The sequence below is a fragment of the Grammomys surdaster genome, unplaced genomic scaffold (genome assembly GCF_004785775.1).
Source record: "Grammomys surdaster isolate TR1022 unplaced genomic scaffold, NIH_TR_1.0 100, whole genome shotgun sequence".
Classification (NCBI taxonomy): domain Eukaryota; kingdom Metazoa; phylum Chordata; class Mammalia; order Rodentia; family Muridae; genus Grammomys; species Grammomys surdaster.
Window position 1 is genome coordinate 4525381 of NW_021604579.1, and position 16361 is coordinate 4541741.

At 52.4% G+C, this 16361-nt stretch overlaps 3 protein-coding genes across 3 annotated transcripts; 2 read left to right on the forward strand and 1 right to left on the reverse strand.

Annotated features, from left to right (window-relative positions):
- Positions 1-1610: 1610 nt before the first annotated feature.
- On the forward strand, positions 1611-6691 carry Plk3 (polo like kinase 3). The gene is made up of 15 exons (XM_028786342.1): positions 1611-1919; positions 2014-2121; positions 2211-2327; positions 2484-2613; positions 2705-2792; positions 3551-3646; positions 3737-3935; positions 4045-4171; positions 4389-4480; positions 4724-4817; positions 4953-5036; positions 5132-5294; positions 5436-5565; positions 5945-6058; positions 6166-6691. The coding sequence occupies exons 1-15, from the start codon at positions 1710-1712 to the stop codon at positions 6355-6357; spliced, it is 1944 nt and encodes a 647-aa protein (XP_028642175.1). The 5' UTR covers positions 1611-1709; the 3' UTR covers positions 6358-6691.
- A 13-nt stretch (positions 6692-6704) lies between these two features.
- Tctex1d4 (Tctex1 domain containing 4) lies at positions 6705-7364 on the reverse strand. The gene has a single exon (XM_028786349.1). It carries the CDS (start codon positions 7362-7364, stop codon positions 6705-6707), a length of 660 nt encoding a protein of 219 aa, XP_028642182.1.
- Positions 7365-9455: 2091 nt separating this feature from the next.
- Btbd19 (BTB domain containing 19) lies at positions 9456-15844 on the forward strand. The gene is made up of 8 exons (XM_028786756.1): positions 9456-9944; positions 11108-11309; positions 11450-11503; positions 13034-13093; positions 13875-13943; positions 14024-14155; positions 14256-14381; positions 14484-15844. The coding sequence occupies exons 1-8, from the start codon at positions 9859-9861 to the stop codon at positions 14616-14618; spliced, it is 864 nt and encodes a 287-aa protein (XP_028642589.1). The 5' UTR covers positions 9456-9858; the 3' UTR covers positions 14619-15844.
- Positions 15845-16361: the final 517 nt, after the last annotated feature.

Below are 16361 nucleotides of genomic sequence, written 5' to 3' on the forward strand. Positions count from 1 at the left end.
TTGGTTTTTCGAGACAGGGTTTCTCTGTGTAGCCCTGGCTGTAGCCTTGGCCATTCTTATTGGAGGCAGCGCCTGTCACTTTTCCGACGGACGTTTTCAGTAAATCTGAGGTCTGAATGGATGGCTATGAGTGAAAACAAAGCCCAGCAGCTAGCAGGAGATCTGTGACCCTTGGAGAAAGTTTTAGGGATTAAGATTCCACCTGGGAAACTGGACAGGTGGTGGCACACTACTTTAATCCCAGCACTCTGGAGGAAGAGACAGGCAGCGGGATCTCTGTAAATTGGAGGCCAGCCTCGTTTACAGAGTAGTTCCAGGACAGCCAAGTGTACACAGAGAAACCCTGTCTCGAGGAAAAAAAAAAAATACATTGAAGCCAGGCAGTGGTGGAGGCAGGGACAGGCAGGAATTCAAGGCCAGCCTGATCTACAGGTCGAGTCCTTGGCTTCCTGGAAACCCTGTCACAAAAAAAAAACAAACAAAACCATAACAACAACAAAAAACCACCCCACCTCGATACCCCCCCCAAAAAAAAAAAAACACGGAAAAAGATTCCACAAAGATCATAGACTCCTGCCACCTAGTTCAGTTTATCTCCAATTGGCTTCAATACTAACTGCCCAATTGCCAGCCTCTAGCACCTAAGAGTATCTCTCGTTCCTCACTTTCTGGCCTTTTGCTTGCTGACTCAGTGCAATAGGTATTTTGAGAATGTAATGAGGAATTCAGCATCTGAAGCAGAGGTGCATGCCTGTAGTCCCATCATGTCAAAGGTGAAGGCAGAAGGACCTCATGCTCAAAAGTCAGCCTAGATCACATGGCACCTACTCTGCCTCAGCTCCCCTTTCCCTTATTATTTAAGGTAGAGGTGGGTAGCAGAAAATGTAATCTGGAACATGGTTAAAAACACTGAATACCGGGAGGCAGAGGCAGGTGGATCTGTGATTTCGAGGACAGCCTGGTCTACAGTGTGGGTTCCAGGACAGGCAGAGCTACACAGAGACACCCTGTCTTGAAAAAAAGAAAAGCAAAAATAAAACCTTGAATACCAGGCTGTTCCACAAGCCTATTGCACAGTCTCAGATCAGATAAATCGGGCTCTGAAGCATGCTATTTTATAGTCCTCGAAGAGGGCAGCGTGCTGTGCTCTGTACCAGAGCATGAGATGCTTACCGGAGACCACCTGTGTTGGTGGCGTGCACCGAGCAAAAGTTTGCAACACCCCTGCCTTTCCTCCTCAGCTGGAATGCTAATCCTTGTTGCTGGAAAGAGGCCTCCGGATAACTGGCCTCCACTCCAACTTCAGCATACACTGGAAGAATGAAGAAAAAAAAAGGGCCACGTGGACCGAGTAGCATAGAGAAAAAAGAGCAGGGTTACACCTGCCAGATGACTAGCTCTACGGGGGCGCCTTTAAGGCCAGAGCAGGAGGAGTGGCCCTTAAGTACGCCCAGGAAAGGGGAAGATCTTTCAGGTGACGTAAGGCCGAGCAATAGGCGTGGCCTCTCCAAGCCGAGCTGCCAGGAAAGGGGCGGAGCTCGAGATGACGAAACAAAGGGGAGGGGGCAGGCGTTCATTGATAAAAACGCCGGGCTGCCCCCCCCATCCCGGGCGCGATCGCAGCGTAGAGAAACCAGGCAGCGCCACGCGCGGCCGGGGCCGGGCGGAACCCAGAACCAGCTCGGCAGGCGCTGCGCCACGGCGTCCGCATGGAGCCCGCCGCTGGCTTCTTGTCCCCGCGCCCCTTCCCGCGCGCAGCCGCCGCGTCCGCTCCCCCCGCCGGCCCGGGACCGCCTGCCAGTGCCTCCCCGCGGTCGGAACCTGAGGTGCTGGCTGGACCACCGGCCCCGGATCCCGGTCGCCTCATCACTGACCCTCTCAGCGGCCGTATCTACACCAAGGGTCGCTTGTTGGGCAAGGTGGGTCGGGGCTCTGGGGTGTCGCTGACTGAGGAGGAGGGAAGCTCTGCGGGCCCGACCCGACCGGACCGATGATGCAGCCTCTTCTTTCTAGGGGGGCTTTGCTCGCTGTTATGAAGCCACTGACACCGAGACCGGTATAGCCTACGCCGTCAAAGTCATCCCGCAGAGTCGCGTCGCCAAGCCGCATCAGCGCGAGAAGGTGGGTCCAGGCCCTGCGGTCCAAGTGATGGGGAGGGGATGGTGGCGTGGGAACCCTGGAAAGATGAGGATTTCGCTCTCCCGTCGCAGATCCTAAGCGAGATAGAGTTGCACCGAGACCTACAGCACCGCCATATCGTTCGCTTTTCGCATCATTTCGAGGATGCTGACAACATATACATTTTCCTGGAGCTCTGTACCCGAAAGGTCCGGAATGGGGGCGGGGTGGGTCCATTGGGAACAGGGGTGGGGGAGGAAGCGGCCTCTTAAGATCCAAAGCTGGGTTCTTGTCATCTTTAGCAAACACAGATGGAGGGTGAGTCTAGGAGGGCAAGCGGGGACTGAAACAGTGGCTTTTTGCAGTCCCTGGCCCACATCTGGAAGGCTCGACACACCCTGTTGGAACCAGAGGTTCGATACTACCTGCGCCAGATCCTTTCTGGCCTCAAGTACTTGCACCAGAGGGGTATCTTGCACAGAGATCTCAAGCTGGGTGAGATTCCCGGGTCAGGTTGGAAGGGTGGAGACATGGGGAGGGAGGAGAAGGAGTTAAGAATCTGACACATCTCTCTGCTACTGTCTAGGAAATTTTTTCATCACCGATAACATGGAACTGAAGGTGGGGGATTTTGGGCTGGCAGCTCGGTTAGAGCCCCCAGAGCAGAGGAAAAAGTGAGTGAGGGGATGGTGGCCACAGTCTGTATGTGACACAGATGATGTACAAGGTGTCGAGGTGTATGTGGGAACCAAGGTGACCAGATGTATACTTGGGATAACCAGAAGGGGCGATGATGGGTGTCTGTATGTGTGACAGTACAGGTGGCAACCTAGGTCACTGGGTTAGGTGGAGAAGGATAGCAATCATGAATGTGTGGCACAGATGGGTGTCTAGGATCTTTGGAAATGTATGGGGAAGACATAGACCAAGCAGTGAGCATGAGTGTGTGAGACAACTGAATAGGAATGACAGATCGTGATGATACCATGATACTCTGTGTGTGTAAGTGACCCTGCTGTGGTCATTGGGATAGGGCGTATGCAATGTAGCATGTGTGGCAGGTGAGTCTTTATGAAGGGCATGACAGCTGGTGTTGGCACAGACAGTGGGAGGTGACAGCCTAGTGAGTGTTTGACAGACGGGAGTGGGGGAAGGGAACAGTCATGGACCCTCTGTATTGACCTTGGGAGAGGGGGCTCTGATGGGTCAGGGCCTCCTGTCCTGCAGAGCCGCTGAGCAGCTGGGCTAGTGGGGTGGGTGAGGGCTCAGCTGCCATTCTCAGCATCCATTGTCCCAAGACAAGCAGGAGCTCTCTGGCCTTTGGTGACAGGCAGCTGCTTTGTCTGAACTCACAGCAGGGACAGGAATGGGGGCGGGTACAGGCGCCAGGGCTGGGTCTGAGCCTTCCTCTCTCCGCCCTGCCCTTTTTCAGGACCATCTGTGGCACCCCCAACTATGTAGCTCCAGAAGTACTACTGAGACAGGGCCATGGCCCTGAGGCAGATGTGTGGTCACTTGGTTGTGTCATGTGAGTGTCAAAGTCATTGGCAGACAGGTGGTAGGTGTGTGGAGGGGTGTCCCCACCACTTCACTCCTGATCTCCCATTCCTGGGCATAGGTACACGCTGCTGTGTGGGAGCCCCCCATTTGAGACAGCTGACCTGAAGGAGACATACCGCTGCATCAAGCAGGTTCACTACACGCTGCCTGCCAGCCTCTCACTGCCTGCCCGGCAGCTCCTGGCTGCCATCCTTCGAGCTTCGCCCCGAGACCGCCCTTCCATTGAACAGATCCTGCGCCACGACTTCTTCACAAAGGTCTGTGGTTCTCCAGACACTCAAGTGCAGTGTTCATGTTCCTAGAGGACACACAGGAGCAGGAGCCTTGGGGTCTCACTGCCACTGTTTTTGTGACTCTCTTCCTCAGGGCTACACCCCTGACCGGCTCCCTGTCAGCAGCTGTGTGACAGTCCCAGATCTGACACCCCCCAACCCTGCGAGGAGTCTGTTTGCCAAAGTTACGAAGAGCCTGTTTGGCAGGAAAAAGAACAAGAGTGAGTCAGGTGCCAGTGGATTGAGGGTACAGAGCAGTAGAGTGGCTTAGTGGCTTGTTACATTCAAGTGTGTGTGGGGGGGGTGCTTCAAGGATGTGGGTGTCTACAGACTCAAGGGAGAGAAAGCATGTGCTGTCTAGACACTTGGGAAGATCTGCTTTCAAACATGTGATCAGGCAGGACATCAACGAGGGCTATATTTTCCTTCACTCCCCAGATAAGAACCATTCTGAGGAACAGGATAATGTCTCCTGCTTGGTGAGCGGCCTCATGCGCACATCCATCGGTCATCCAGATGTCCGGCCAGAGGTGAGGTGCTCACGTGAGCGTTATTCCCCTGACTCACCCTGACCCTAGCAGCTGAGGGAAGCCCAGCATAAAAGGCTGATGAAGCATCTAACCTCGTGGTGGCCTAATTGGCTGTGTCTCATTAGCCAGCTGAGGCTGACCTGGGGTGCCCTGGTTGCCGACAGGGACAGGGCTGGGCCACTGGACTTTCAAGGATTTGGATTTCAGGACCTCATTTCACTTCTTCTCCACCCAACTGTCCAGGCTCCAGTAGCTTCAGGTGTGGCCCCTGTCAGCTTGGTAGAAACAGCTGCTGAGGATAGCTCACCCCGTGGGACACTGGCAAGCAGTGGCGATGGTGAGGAGCCAGAAGATGAGAGGTGCTAGGGGTTACTGGGGTGGAGACCGGGGCCGGAAGGAAGTAGTTGGCTGAGGGACATGACCTGGGCCCAGGGTGGCTCTTGCCTAAATGTCAGTGCCCTGTTCCTTTCAGGATTTGAAGAAGGTTTGACTGTGGCCACAGTGGTGGAGTCTGCCCTCTGTGCACTGAGAAACTGTGTGGCCTTCATGCCCCCAGGTAAGGCTGGGCTCTGGTGCATAGGAATAGTTTGGCAAGTTCTTTTTGACCCAGAGGCCAGGGGTAAGTCTTCATTCCCTCCTCTCCTGTAACAGCTGAACAGAACCCAGCCCCGTTGGCACAGCCAGAGCCTCTGGTGTGGGTCAGCAAGTGGGTTGACTACTCCAACAAGTTTGGCTTTGGCTATCAGCTATCCAGCCGCCGTGTAGCCGTGCTCTTCAATGATGGCACACACATGGCCCTGTCAGCCAATAGGAAGTAAGTGCTGTTTTGGCATGCTTTGTATTTAGGCTATTGCACCCAGCAGAGGTGCACCTTGTTGTGTGTGTGTTTCTGTGCTCGGGGGTCTGGGGAGAAACGGTGGTGCCAGGTTCTTCCTCTCTACGTTCCCACTTTCAGGACTGTGCACTACAACCCCACCAGCACGAAGCACTTCTCTTTCTCTGTGGGTTCTGTGCCCCGTGCTCTGCAGCCTCAGCTGGGCATCCTGCGGTATTTCGCCTCCTACATGGAACAGCACCTCATGAAGGTGTGTGGGCTGCGGTGGGGGCATTTTAGGGATGGATGGTCTCTTCTGATTCTCCATGGTTGGTGGTCAGAGAAGGGTGGCTCAAAGATAGTGGCTGAGGGCTGGAGAGATGGCTCAGCAGCCAAGAGCACTGACTTCATTTCCGGAGGTCCTGAGTTCAATTCCCAGAGACCACATGGTGGCTCACATCATCTGTAATGGGATCCAATGCCCTCTTTTGATGTGTCCGAAGACAGCAACACTGTACTCATATACATAAAATAAATAAATCCAAAAAAAAAAAAAAAAGATAGTGGCTGAACCTGTAAGGGAAGGAGACATCCATAGGGAGAGACCCAGCTCAGGGCAGTCCAGTGACCTGACCTGCCTGTTCTCCCAGGGTGGAGATCTACCCAGTGTGGAAGAGGTAGAGGTGCCTGCCCCACCCTTGCTGCTGCAGTGGGTCAAGACTGATCAGGCCCTCCTCATGCTGTTTAGTGATGGCACTGTCCAGGTAAGAGTTCACCCTGGGTTTGGGGGGAAGGTCTGGTACCCCAGGGTTCTGGGACGGCATGTGGATCTGGTGTCCAAGCCCTAATCAATGTGGCCTTCTGTGTCCAGGTGAACTTCTACGGGGACCACACGAAACTGATCCTCAGCGGCTGGGAACCTCTCCTTGTGACCTTTGTGGCCCGGAATCGCAGTGCTTGTACTTACCTCGCTTCCCACCTCCGGCAGCTGGGCTGCTCCCCAGACTTGAGGCAGCGACTGCGCTATGCTCTGCGCCTGCTCAGGGACCGAAGCCCTGCTTAGGTTCCAACTTACAGAGAGCAGGCTGTGATCCAGACCCTGGGCCTGGGCCTGAAAGGCTCTGGGCCTCACCTCTGTGGCCCTTCTTGTCCCTTCGGTGCCTCACTGGGGGCTTCTGGCTGAATCCCCCCAGGGAATCAGGGACCAGCTTTACTACAGTTGGGGATGGCGTGCCCTCCCTGAATCTTACCCTTCTCTCTGAGATAAGCCTGAGCCTTAGCTCCCAGCTAGGGGGCATTATTTATGGACCACTTTTATTTATTAACAGACATTTATTTATTGGGATGTGAGCCCCAGAGGGGGGCCTCCTCCTGGGATAATAAACCATTTTTCAGAACTTGAAGGCCTTATCATTCCCAGTAGACCGCATGGACGGTAGCCACAGCAAACAGAGAAGTGTTGGTGAAGGTGGCAGAGGCCAGTCCATCATGCACCGCATCCCAGAGTGCTCGGCTGACCACCTGCACACCCTGTCCCTCGCGTGGCCCCAGCACCACGTTGCATACCAGTTTGTAGCGGGGTAGGTTGAGCTCCCTCACACGGCTGTGTATCTGCTCACACAGCGCCTGCACCAGTTTCCCTGCCTCGGTACCCGAGTAGCATGCATCGCTCAGCTGTGTGGTCATTGCTGCCTCCAGGGCACGCTGGGCACTTGCAGCTTCCCAGTGTTCTCCTGGCGCCGGTTCTAAGCGGTATGAGGGTGCCATCCTACGGGGAGGCATCAGGGGCAACCCAGAAAAACTAACTCGTGAACCTAGAGGGGGCATTGGGCCCAGGGATGGTCGTCGACCTCCAAGACCCACTAAGGGTCCCGCCAGTGAGTTTCGGCGTGAAAAGGATGGGTGTAGGCCTGGCAGGGAGCCACGGCGGGAGGCTGGGCCTGGGCCTATAGGTCGGGTCTCATCAATGCTGGGCAGGTGACCTCCAGGTTTCCCTGGTGGTAATTTCAGAGCCAGGTCTCTGGTAGTCTCCTCTTCCTGGCGTCTGGATGGCAGGATCCTGCAAGCCATGGACTGCCTGGTGGAAGATCCACACTTAGGAGTGACCCTCACTGGTTGAGATCATCCTACATCCAGCCTCTTGCTCAGAGAAGTAGAGATTTCTATTTCTGAGTGTGTGCTCACATGTCCTCCTGTGTGTTTGAGACAAAGTCACATATGGCCTCCAACTCTCTCCCTTCCTTCCTTCCTTCCTTCCTTCCTTCCTTCCTTCCTTCCTTTCTCTCTCTCTCTCTCTCTCTCTTTTTTTTTTTCTTTTTTTTTTTCCCTTTCTTTTTTTTTTTTTTTTCTCTCCTCAAAACAAGGTTTCCTTTTGTAGTCTTGGCTGTCCTGGAACTGGCTTTGTAAACTCATCAAGATCCACCTAGTTTTCTGTGCTGTGATCAAAGGATGGCACCACCCCCACTCCATCCCCTGGTCAACTCTTATGTAGCCAAGGCTGGCCTTAAACTGCATCTCCCTGCCTCCAACTCCTGAGTGATCAGACTATAGGCATGCATGACTACATCCAGTGCGTCCCTAGTAGACTATAGGCATATATGCCATGTCTAGCTGCTCCATAGCCCTTTCTTACCTGTATGTTTGGAACAAGTAGGTCAGATTGGGGCTGCGTGGGCTACTAGGTACTTAGAGCTGGCTAAGAGCTGTGGGAGAAACAAACAAGGGAAGGGGCTGCTTAGTCTATGGTCACGGAACCTCTGCCGAGAGTTCCTTTCCCTGGGTCACAGGAGGCTGACTGGGTGAGCACTAAATCCACTTCCCCTTCCCCCTCCCACTTCGTCAGCAGAATGGGGACATGAAGCTGGTTTCTGGGTTTCTTCAATAGCCAGAAGGGACAGACCCAACTCCATCACTCCCACAGACCTCTGTTGTCTCAGAAGTATAGAGCTTAATCATCTTCCCTGTTCTAGTATGGTGGGGCTTTTCTTCCCCTGACTGGCTGCATCAGGAGGCAGGCGACATATGAAGCAACTTCCAGCCTCTTGCTTAGGTCTCTAACTCTGCCAGAATCACCTGTGGGATGGATGCCCTCTTCTCCTGAAACTCCCTTGGGCATCTGACTCACCTGCAGCCTTTGGCCTCCTAGCTCTGCTGGCCCAGCAAGCCTCACTGAGCTGGCCTGACAGGCCTGTGGGGCAGGGAAGGCCTGTGTTGTGCAGTTACCATGGGGCTGCTGTGGCAAGCACGCCTCTCCCTCCCAGAACTCCTTCCTCCGGCCAAACTCTGGAATAACCTAAGTGTTACTGCCATGGGCACCTGCAGAGGGGAGGGTGCCCTGAGTTACCAGAGAGAGAGGGTTCGCAGGGACTTGGAGTTCTAGAGATCACAGACTAGGGGCCGGTGTGGAGAGGTGCACTGCTCAGAAAGGTCCTCGTTTCTGAGCCACTATTTCATATGAATCTTTTTCTGCCTCTTCACCCTTAGCCTCCTCAAATTCCCCTCAGGTCCATGAGAGGGGAAACCCACCATGGGGGCTCTGGATCTGGCCTGGCCATCTGTGAACAAGTCACAGGGGGCTGGGATACACTAAAACCTCGAGACTGTGGGGGCGGCTTCTTAGGAATCCAGTATCTGGGCTCACAGGAAAGAGTACGTCATGGTTCAACATTCTCCCCATCAGCCTCAACAAGGACAAACATTTCCGCTTCAGGGCAGAGCTGGGGTGGGGCTTGGATGACTTCCTTAGTTCAGAACTATGTGCTGAGGGGAGGCCTATTGGCTCAGCGGGAAAGACCCAGGCCTGGCATGGCCATGACTCAGTGATTCTAAGTCCGGTTTCTTGACCTTTGCTGACCTGCTCATGTGTCCTGGGACCTGTAGGTAGCACCTCTTTCCTTAGGGTGATGGCTTTTCAGGGATGCCAGAGGCTGTGCTGCTCCTGTTGTTAGAACTGATACCTTACCTCCCTTACTCTGGGAGGCATGGGGCTGCCCTCTCCCAGGCAAGCTAAGTCTGAGCCTTGAAACCACACTTAGGGGTGCATTTTCCCTGCTGAGGTGATGTCTCAGGTCTTTCTAAGCTGTAGCCGTGGGAAGGGATTAGAAAAGCAGAGGCCTTGGATTCTGAAATTCAGTGTAGGCAAGGAGCCAGCCAGCACTAGGACCCTCAGACTCATCTTAGGGCCATTCTACTGCTGATTTTTTTCCCCTTGGGCGTATATGGAGATGGGCGGGGCCTCTTCAGGCTCAGCTCCAGTTTCTATGGAAACCCACAGGCTTCCCACCCAGCCGCTGCCTGGGCAGACACCCAACCTGGGCCTCATCCACCACCAGCTTCTCCCAGGATCATAGGCCTTTCCAGCCCCAGTTTCTTCTCTGGGTCCTGTCTGCATCTACATCCTTTTCCTGATCTTCTTTAGGGACCTGGGCCTCTTTTCTCCTACATTTTAGTTCCCCAGCAAACAGGCCTGCAGCTCCTGCCCTCTCTCTCAGATCTCTCAGATCTTTCAGGGCCTGGCTGGGCCTTCTAGGCTGTTCCACCCTTTGATCTGCTGCCCACTCCACATATGGAGAACTCAGGACTGATGGTGCGTGGGCAGTCTGCACCCTTTTCTACAGCACTTCGAAGCCTTGTCAACAACCCCCAGCACAGGTGAGGCAGTGGCTCCCTGGTGGGTTTTCCCTAGCTGGCTCTCTTGGGCCTGTGAATTTGAGAAGGCTAAGGGTGAAGAGGCCCGGGAAAGAACACTTGGCCTCCCTGGTGAACTCAGTCTGTGAGGAAGTCAGCTATAGAGGAAATTTACTGGTCTGTGTCCACACTACTCTGAGAGTCTGAGGGAGGGGGGCAGTGGCGGGTAGAAGGGAGGCAATGCCTGAGTTCTCTGGCTTGAGGAAGGGATCCTCCGCCCCCTCAGCCCTGAAAGATGAGTTATGACTTGATCCACTCCCACTGGGCATTCGACTGAGTGCTGGGACTTCTTTCCTTGAAGAGACAGAGGTACGGATGGCTCTAGGGACTCATAAGAGGAACAAAGCCCAAAGAAGCAAGCCGGAGACCCAGACAGGAAGTAGTTCAAGCTTTCTGACTGCCCACTGCTTGCCCAAGAGTCTAGTGCTGTCTGAAACCAGGAATAGAGTTCACTGGGGGCAGGGCCAGTCATGGGAGACAAGAACACGGTTTCCCATCCCCACACTCAGAGGCTGCACTGCTCCCCAGGGTCAGGACTGCCATCATTCTCTTTTGTTTTGAGGGCAGGGTGACACAGTCTGGCCTGAAGGGTGGAACCTTAGTCAGGAGGCTTTGGAAGCTGAAGCTTTCTCTGTTGCCTCCTACCCCCTACTTTATGTAGAGGCCCAGAGGCTAGGGCCGGAAGTGATGATGAAGATGGAAAATGTGGTCTCACCTCATGATGGTGCATCACTACCATGTCTGCAGTCGGTGTGCTCTGTACCCCACATCCTCACACCCTCCTACAGGAAGAAGAGTTAAAATGCTGAGTTGGCATCTGGTGGAGGAGTCCCAAGAGGAGTGTCTCCCACCCCAAGACTCAGGCTGGGGAGACATCAATCTTGCTTGCATGAACTCTGCATAGTGAGCTCCCCTGAGACCTGTCATCATGGCTGAGAAGTCAAAAGTCTGAGAGTCAAAGACATAAAGTCACAGAGTGGAACTGAGACTAGATCTCAGGCTTGTGTCTTCCAGACGTGGGCTTTGACCTCACATAAAAAGTCCCAGTGTGACAGAGGTAAAGCCAACAGTGTGATCTAGGTCTGAGATCCCCTCCCCTGGCTCTTGGCCCTCCCTCTCTTCCACAGTGATATTTGCTTTGTGGTTGGTCAAGAACGGCAAGAGGTATTTGCCCACCGGTGCTTGTTGGCCTGTAGATGTAACTTCTTCCAGAGACTTTTGGGCCCTGGGGTACCTAGTCCTGTGGTGCTAAGCACTGTGCCAGCCGAAGCCTTCTTATCTGTTCTGGAGTTCCTGTATACCAACAGTGTCAAGCTGCACCGATACTCTGTGAGCCTACCAAGCAGAGGTCTGGGAGGGAGAGAAGCTGAGGATGCCAGAGGCAGGAGACTGCCCATTATGCTGGGGGTTCAGGGGTGGGGGAAACTCCCTTCTGTTCTCTTAACCACTCCCACCCCCACCCCGTGCAGGTGCTGGAGGTGCTGACAGCAGCTGTGGAGTACGGGCTGGAGGAGCTTCGAGAGGTGAGCATCTCAGGCAAGCCATCTTGTCTCCCTTGCCTTTCAGTTCCTAGTCTCCTTCACATAGTTGACCTTGTCACAGAGTATGATAGTTCTCTGTGGACACAGGATCTGTACATGCTCAGTGTGTGCTGAGTGAGCCCAGGAAGTATTTATGGCTGGTTCTTCAGTACAAAGGTAAGTTGGCTTTGGCCCGTGATTGAATGGAAGGAGAGACATGAAAATGTTTAACATGTATGGAGGCTTTGTGCTTCTGGCTAGAGGAGGATGGCAGATTTAAGGCCAGCCTGAACTAGCCAAGGAGTTTCAGGCTAGCCTGAGCTACAGAGTGAGACTTAGTCTCAAAACCCTCGACTTAAAAGTAGGGGTCTAACTGTGATAGGCAAACAGCTGATGTGTGGAAAGAGATTCCTGGAAAAGGAAACTTTTGTGTCAGAGCTGGGAGAACAAATAGGGTTTTGTTCAGGAGTGGGAAAATGGCATTAGAGTCACAGGACACTCAAGGAGATTCTTAGCTTTGTGGTGGACTGGGAACATGGGTGTGGGGTAAGCTGGAAAGGGTACCAGGAAGCTGGTTCACACAAGTGCTTCAAGAATTTGGGCTTTAGGCTGGGAGTCAGCGGTAGGGCCCTTGCCTAGCATGTTATAGGCTCTGGGTTTTAATTCCCAGCACTAGCCAGGTGTGGTGGTGGTATGTACCTGTATTTCCAGTACCTAGTAGGCAGAATAGAGAGGATGATGATTCCAAGCTCATGACCAACTCACTACAGAGTGAGTTCTAGGCCAGCCAGGACTACATAGCAAGACTCTGTCTCAACTGTTCCTCCCCTAGACTTTTTTGATGCAAGGCTAGTGGAGGTTCATTGAAAATTTTCTGCAAGGAAAAGGGAAGGGCCAGTCAGATCAGTGCAGAATTCAAGAGGGTGTGGCCAAGAAGGAAATGGCAGTCCACAAGAGGTGGGTGGCCTTGAGAAGGGACAGTTGGTACTGCCCAGTGGTTTTTTTTTTTTTTTTGGAAGAGAGGGAGAATCCTAGTATCTGCTATAAAGAAAAGGGTGGCTGCGAACTGAGAAATCCACCTGCCTCTGCCTCCCAAGTGCTGGGATTAAAGGCGTGTGCCACCACTGCCCGGCAACACTTCTATTTTTAACAGAAACTTAAATTCTCCATCTCTTCCAAAAAAAAAAAAAACAAAAAAAAAAAACCCAAAAAAAAAAAAAAAAAAAAAAAAGTGTCACTGGGTCAAGGAAGGGGACAAGGAGAAGAAGATGAGGGAGAGACTGGAGTTTTTGGATGAGTTTTATCAGAGACAAGTGTACTAGAAGGTACTTTGTTGGCCTCCAGGCCCTCAGGGCTTTCTATATTGCAGGTCTGAACAATTCCATCTGTTTCCCAAATCTGGGAGCTCAAGATGGCGCTGGGGTTGCTGGGAGTCTCAATGAATCATTGCTCCAACTTCATTGCATCTGGCTAAGACTTGGAGTCTTGAAACAGGGACACTGGCACACAGTTCACTTTCATTTCTGTCCCCAGCTATGCCTGGAGTTTGTGGTGAAGGTGTTGGATGTGGAGTTGGTTTGTGAGGCTCTGCAGGTGAGTACTGTTGAACAGCCCTGGTGATGAATCTGCTATTTAGAATGTGATCCTCTAATGGCCTATAGGATGGTCTCCACCATCAGAAGCCTGGACTGGCTACATCTGTTAAGGAAAAACATGAGAACATGTGAGCTCAAAAATGCTTATGAGAGAAACTCTGTAGCCAGATCTGTGGGGTATATCAATAAGATCGTATGTAGGAGGAATACTCAAAGGGCTGGGAAAGGTAGGCATGGTGACACACTTTTAATTCCAATACTTGGAAAGCAGAAGCAGCTGGATCAGAGTTCAAGACCAGCCAGGGCTATATAGTGATCTATTAAGAGTGGAAAATGATGCTGGAAGATGGTGGCGCACACCTTTAATCCCAGCACTCTGGAGACAGAGGCAGGTGGATCTCTGAGTTCTAGGCCAGCTTGGACTACAGAGTGAGTTCCATGATAACCAGGGCTACCCAGAGAAACCCTGTCTTGAAAAACAAACAACAACAACAACAACAAAAACCACAAGAAGAGTGGGAAACAATTTGAAACAGGGATAGGATAAAGGCCAAGCTTGTGCTCAAAGATGGAGTCTGAAAGGCCTGAACATGGTCTCCTTTACCACACACCTGTGTGTTTTGCATGGGGGACTGCACTTTGCCCAGGTCTAATTTCATGAGACATTGCAGGTGCTGTTAATGTTTAGATTGTGCTCAAGCTTGTGGCAGTATCTTGTGTGCAGATCTGGGTTATCCAGCCTCTTCAGTCTCTAGCCTAACCATACTCTCTGCTCTCAGGTTGCTGTAACCTTTGGCCTGAGGCTACTGCAGGAGCGGTGCATAGCCTTCATAGAGGCTCACAGCCAGGTACACACCCCACCCTTATACTTAAAGCTTGTGGCTCCTGTGCCATTTTTCTCCGCCTTGACCGATACACCGGCCCATAGGAGGCACTCCGCACCCGTGGCTTCCTGGAACTGTCCGCCACCGCGCTGCTGCCCGTGCTACGCAGTGACAAGCTCTGTGTGGACGAGGCTGAGCTGGTCCAGGCAGCCAGAAGCTGGGCACGCGTCGGGGCCGTGAGTGGGACCTGGGGGAGGGCGAGGACACCGAAGCGGCGCGGGCCGCAGGAGCTCGCAAGCGGGCGGTGTGGTACATATTCAAGGCTCGTTTCCACAGGCGGTGTTGGACCAACCCGTGGCCGAGGTGGCAGCTCCAGTGGTTCGAGAGCTGAGACTGGCTTTGCTCGCCCCAGCGGAGCTAAGCGCCCTGGAAGAGCAGAACCGACGGGAGCCGCTCATCCCGGTGTGGACGCCAGTAACCAAACTCAGATCCACTTTGCCACGTGGGGACGAGGAGCAAGGGCCAGGGACTTCAGACTCCGTGGTGACCCGATTTCCCCTACAGGTTGAACAAATTGTGGAGGCATGGAAGTGCCACGCCCTACAGAGAGGAGATGCGGCCCGGAGCACACCGTGCCGCCGGCGGAGGGGCACCTTGCCCCGGGATCACCATCGCTTTCTGGACCTTCGTTTCAAATGACCCACTTCCGGTCCGTTTGAGGAAGTTGACCACATCCCAAACTACAGCTCCCGAGGTGCCCTGCGCTAGAGGTGGGCTTCCGCTCCCAGCAAGCTCAGCAGCCGGATATGGGAAGGACCGTTCTGTGTCTAGAGTAATACCTAAAATCTCTGCGGAGGAGTAGGGATTGCGCAATGGGCCCAAGGTTGGGGCTAGACTGTAGGCTTGGGTGATGTCCTGAGACCGGAAACGAGGGTGGCCTTTGTTGGTTGCATGAGCTCACGCGGCATCCTGCATTCGGTCATTCCTCTGCGCCCCCTCTACTTGGATGACGCTATATCCATTTAGCTCATCAGCTTCCTGGCTCCAGGCTCAGCGCAGATTCGAGCTTCTCACCTTTCCCAGCCCTGGAAATAGTGTTTGTCTTTTCTGCGGGTCTGGAACCCGGACCTCATTCTTGCCTACCTCATGCCTTTTCTCCCTTTTAATACTTCTTTCTAGTTGGTTTAGTCTGAAGCCTATCTTTCGTCATATTTTGGGGTCCTTTCTGCCATCACCCTAGCCAGTGCCCCTCACTTTCCCCCTCAGGGGACAGTATCCATCCTTATGATGGTCCCATCGCTACGATTGACCAACTTTTCCTTCTGAGCCCTTTAATGTCGTACTGCTTTCCAGGACAAGCTACAAAATTTCCTTGAGATTTAGCAATTCTAAATTCTGAGTTTGGGAGTTTATTTGAGTGTGGGATAAGGTGTGGACAGTCTCTCACTGTAACCCCAGCTGGTCTAGAGCTATTTAGGACAGGCTAGCTTTGAGCTCACAGTGCTCTGACTGCCTCTGCCTCCCTGGTACAGAGATTAAAGGCGCGTACTATCGCTCCTTGATAAAAACAAAAAAGGGTGGGAAGGATGGTGTATGTCTTTAATCTCAGCCACTTGGGAGGCAGGGAAAGGTGATCTCTGTAAATTTGAGGCCACCCTGTTCTACTACTACAAGTTCTCTGGATTTACTGGAATAAAACAGTTCTGCCTCAGCACACCCCTACCTGAAAAAAAAAAATATATATATATACATATACCTATACATATATATATCTGTCCATCCTATGGAATAGGCTTTTGCCACCTTACCCAGCAAATTTTTGTCCCTCCCCCCCACAGCTTCCAGTAAATAATTTTTAAGGAATTGTAAAGCAAAGATTTAAAAATGAAGAGTAGTGGACAATTTAAAAAGAAATAAAATTATAATTCTGGCTTTAAGTATATTGCTTATGAATTAAAGATGATTATTTGTATTCTCTCTCAAGTTGGAAAAGGTGGCTACCCAGTGGGACCACTCCTACTACCTTTCTTTGGCTAGTGAACACTGAAAGTAATTTGCTGCTTGCTTGCCTGTAATTCTTTTGCTTTTGGTTACTTTATACCAACTTTAGAAGTCATGTAGTAATCTGTACTAATCCTGTGCTTCCGTTAGCTTTGCTACAGCAGTGTGATGAAATGGCTTTCTAAATTGTTTTTAGGAGCTTGGGGATCCTTCAAATTGCTTGAAAGCACCCATCTTTTACTTGAGGATAGACAGCTTTTTTTCATGCAGGCTGTCTTCTGAACATGTGTTCTGCGAGCGAGCATAGTGTGGCGGCAGAGGTCTGTAAATGTACGCTCTCAGGAAGTGGACAAAGGAGGATGAGCAGTTTGAGGCCAGCCTAGGTTAGTTACATGGTAAGACCTGTTTCAAAAAATAAATTGGGCATGGTGCTACACACCT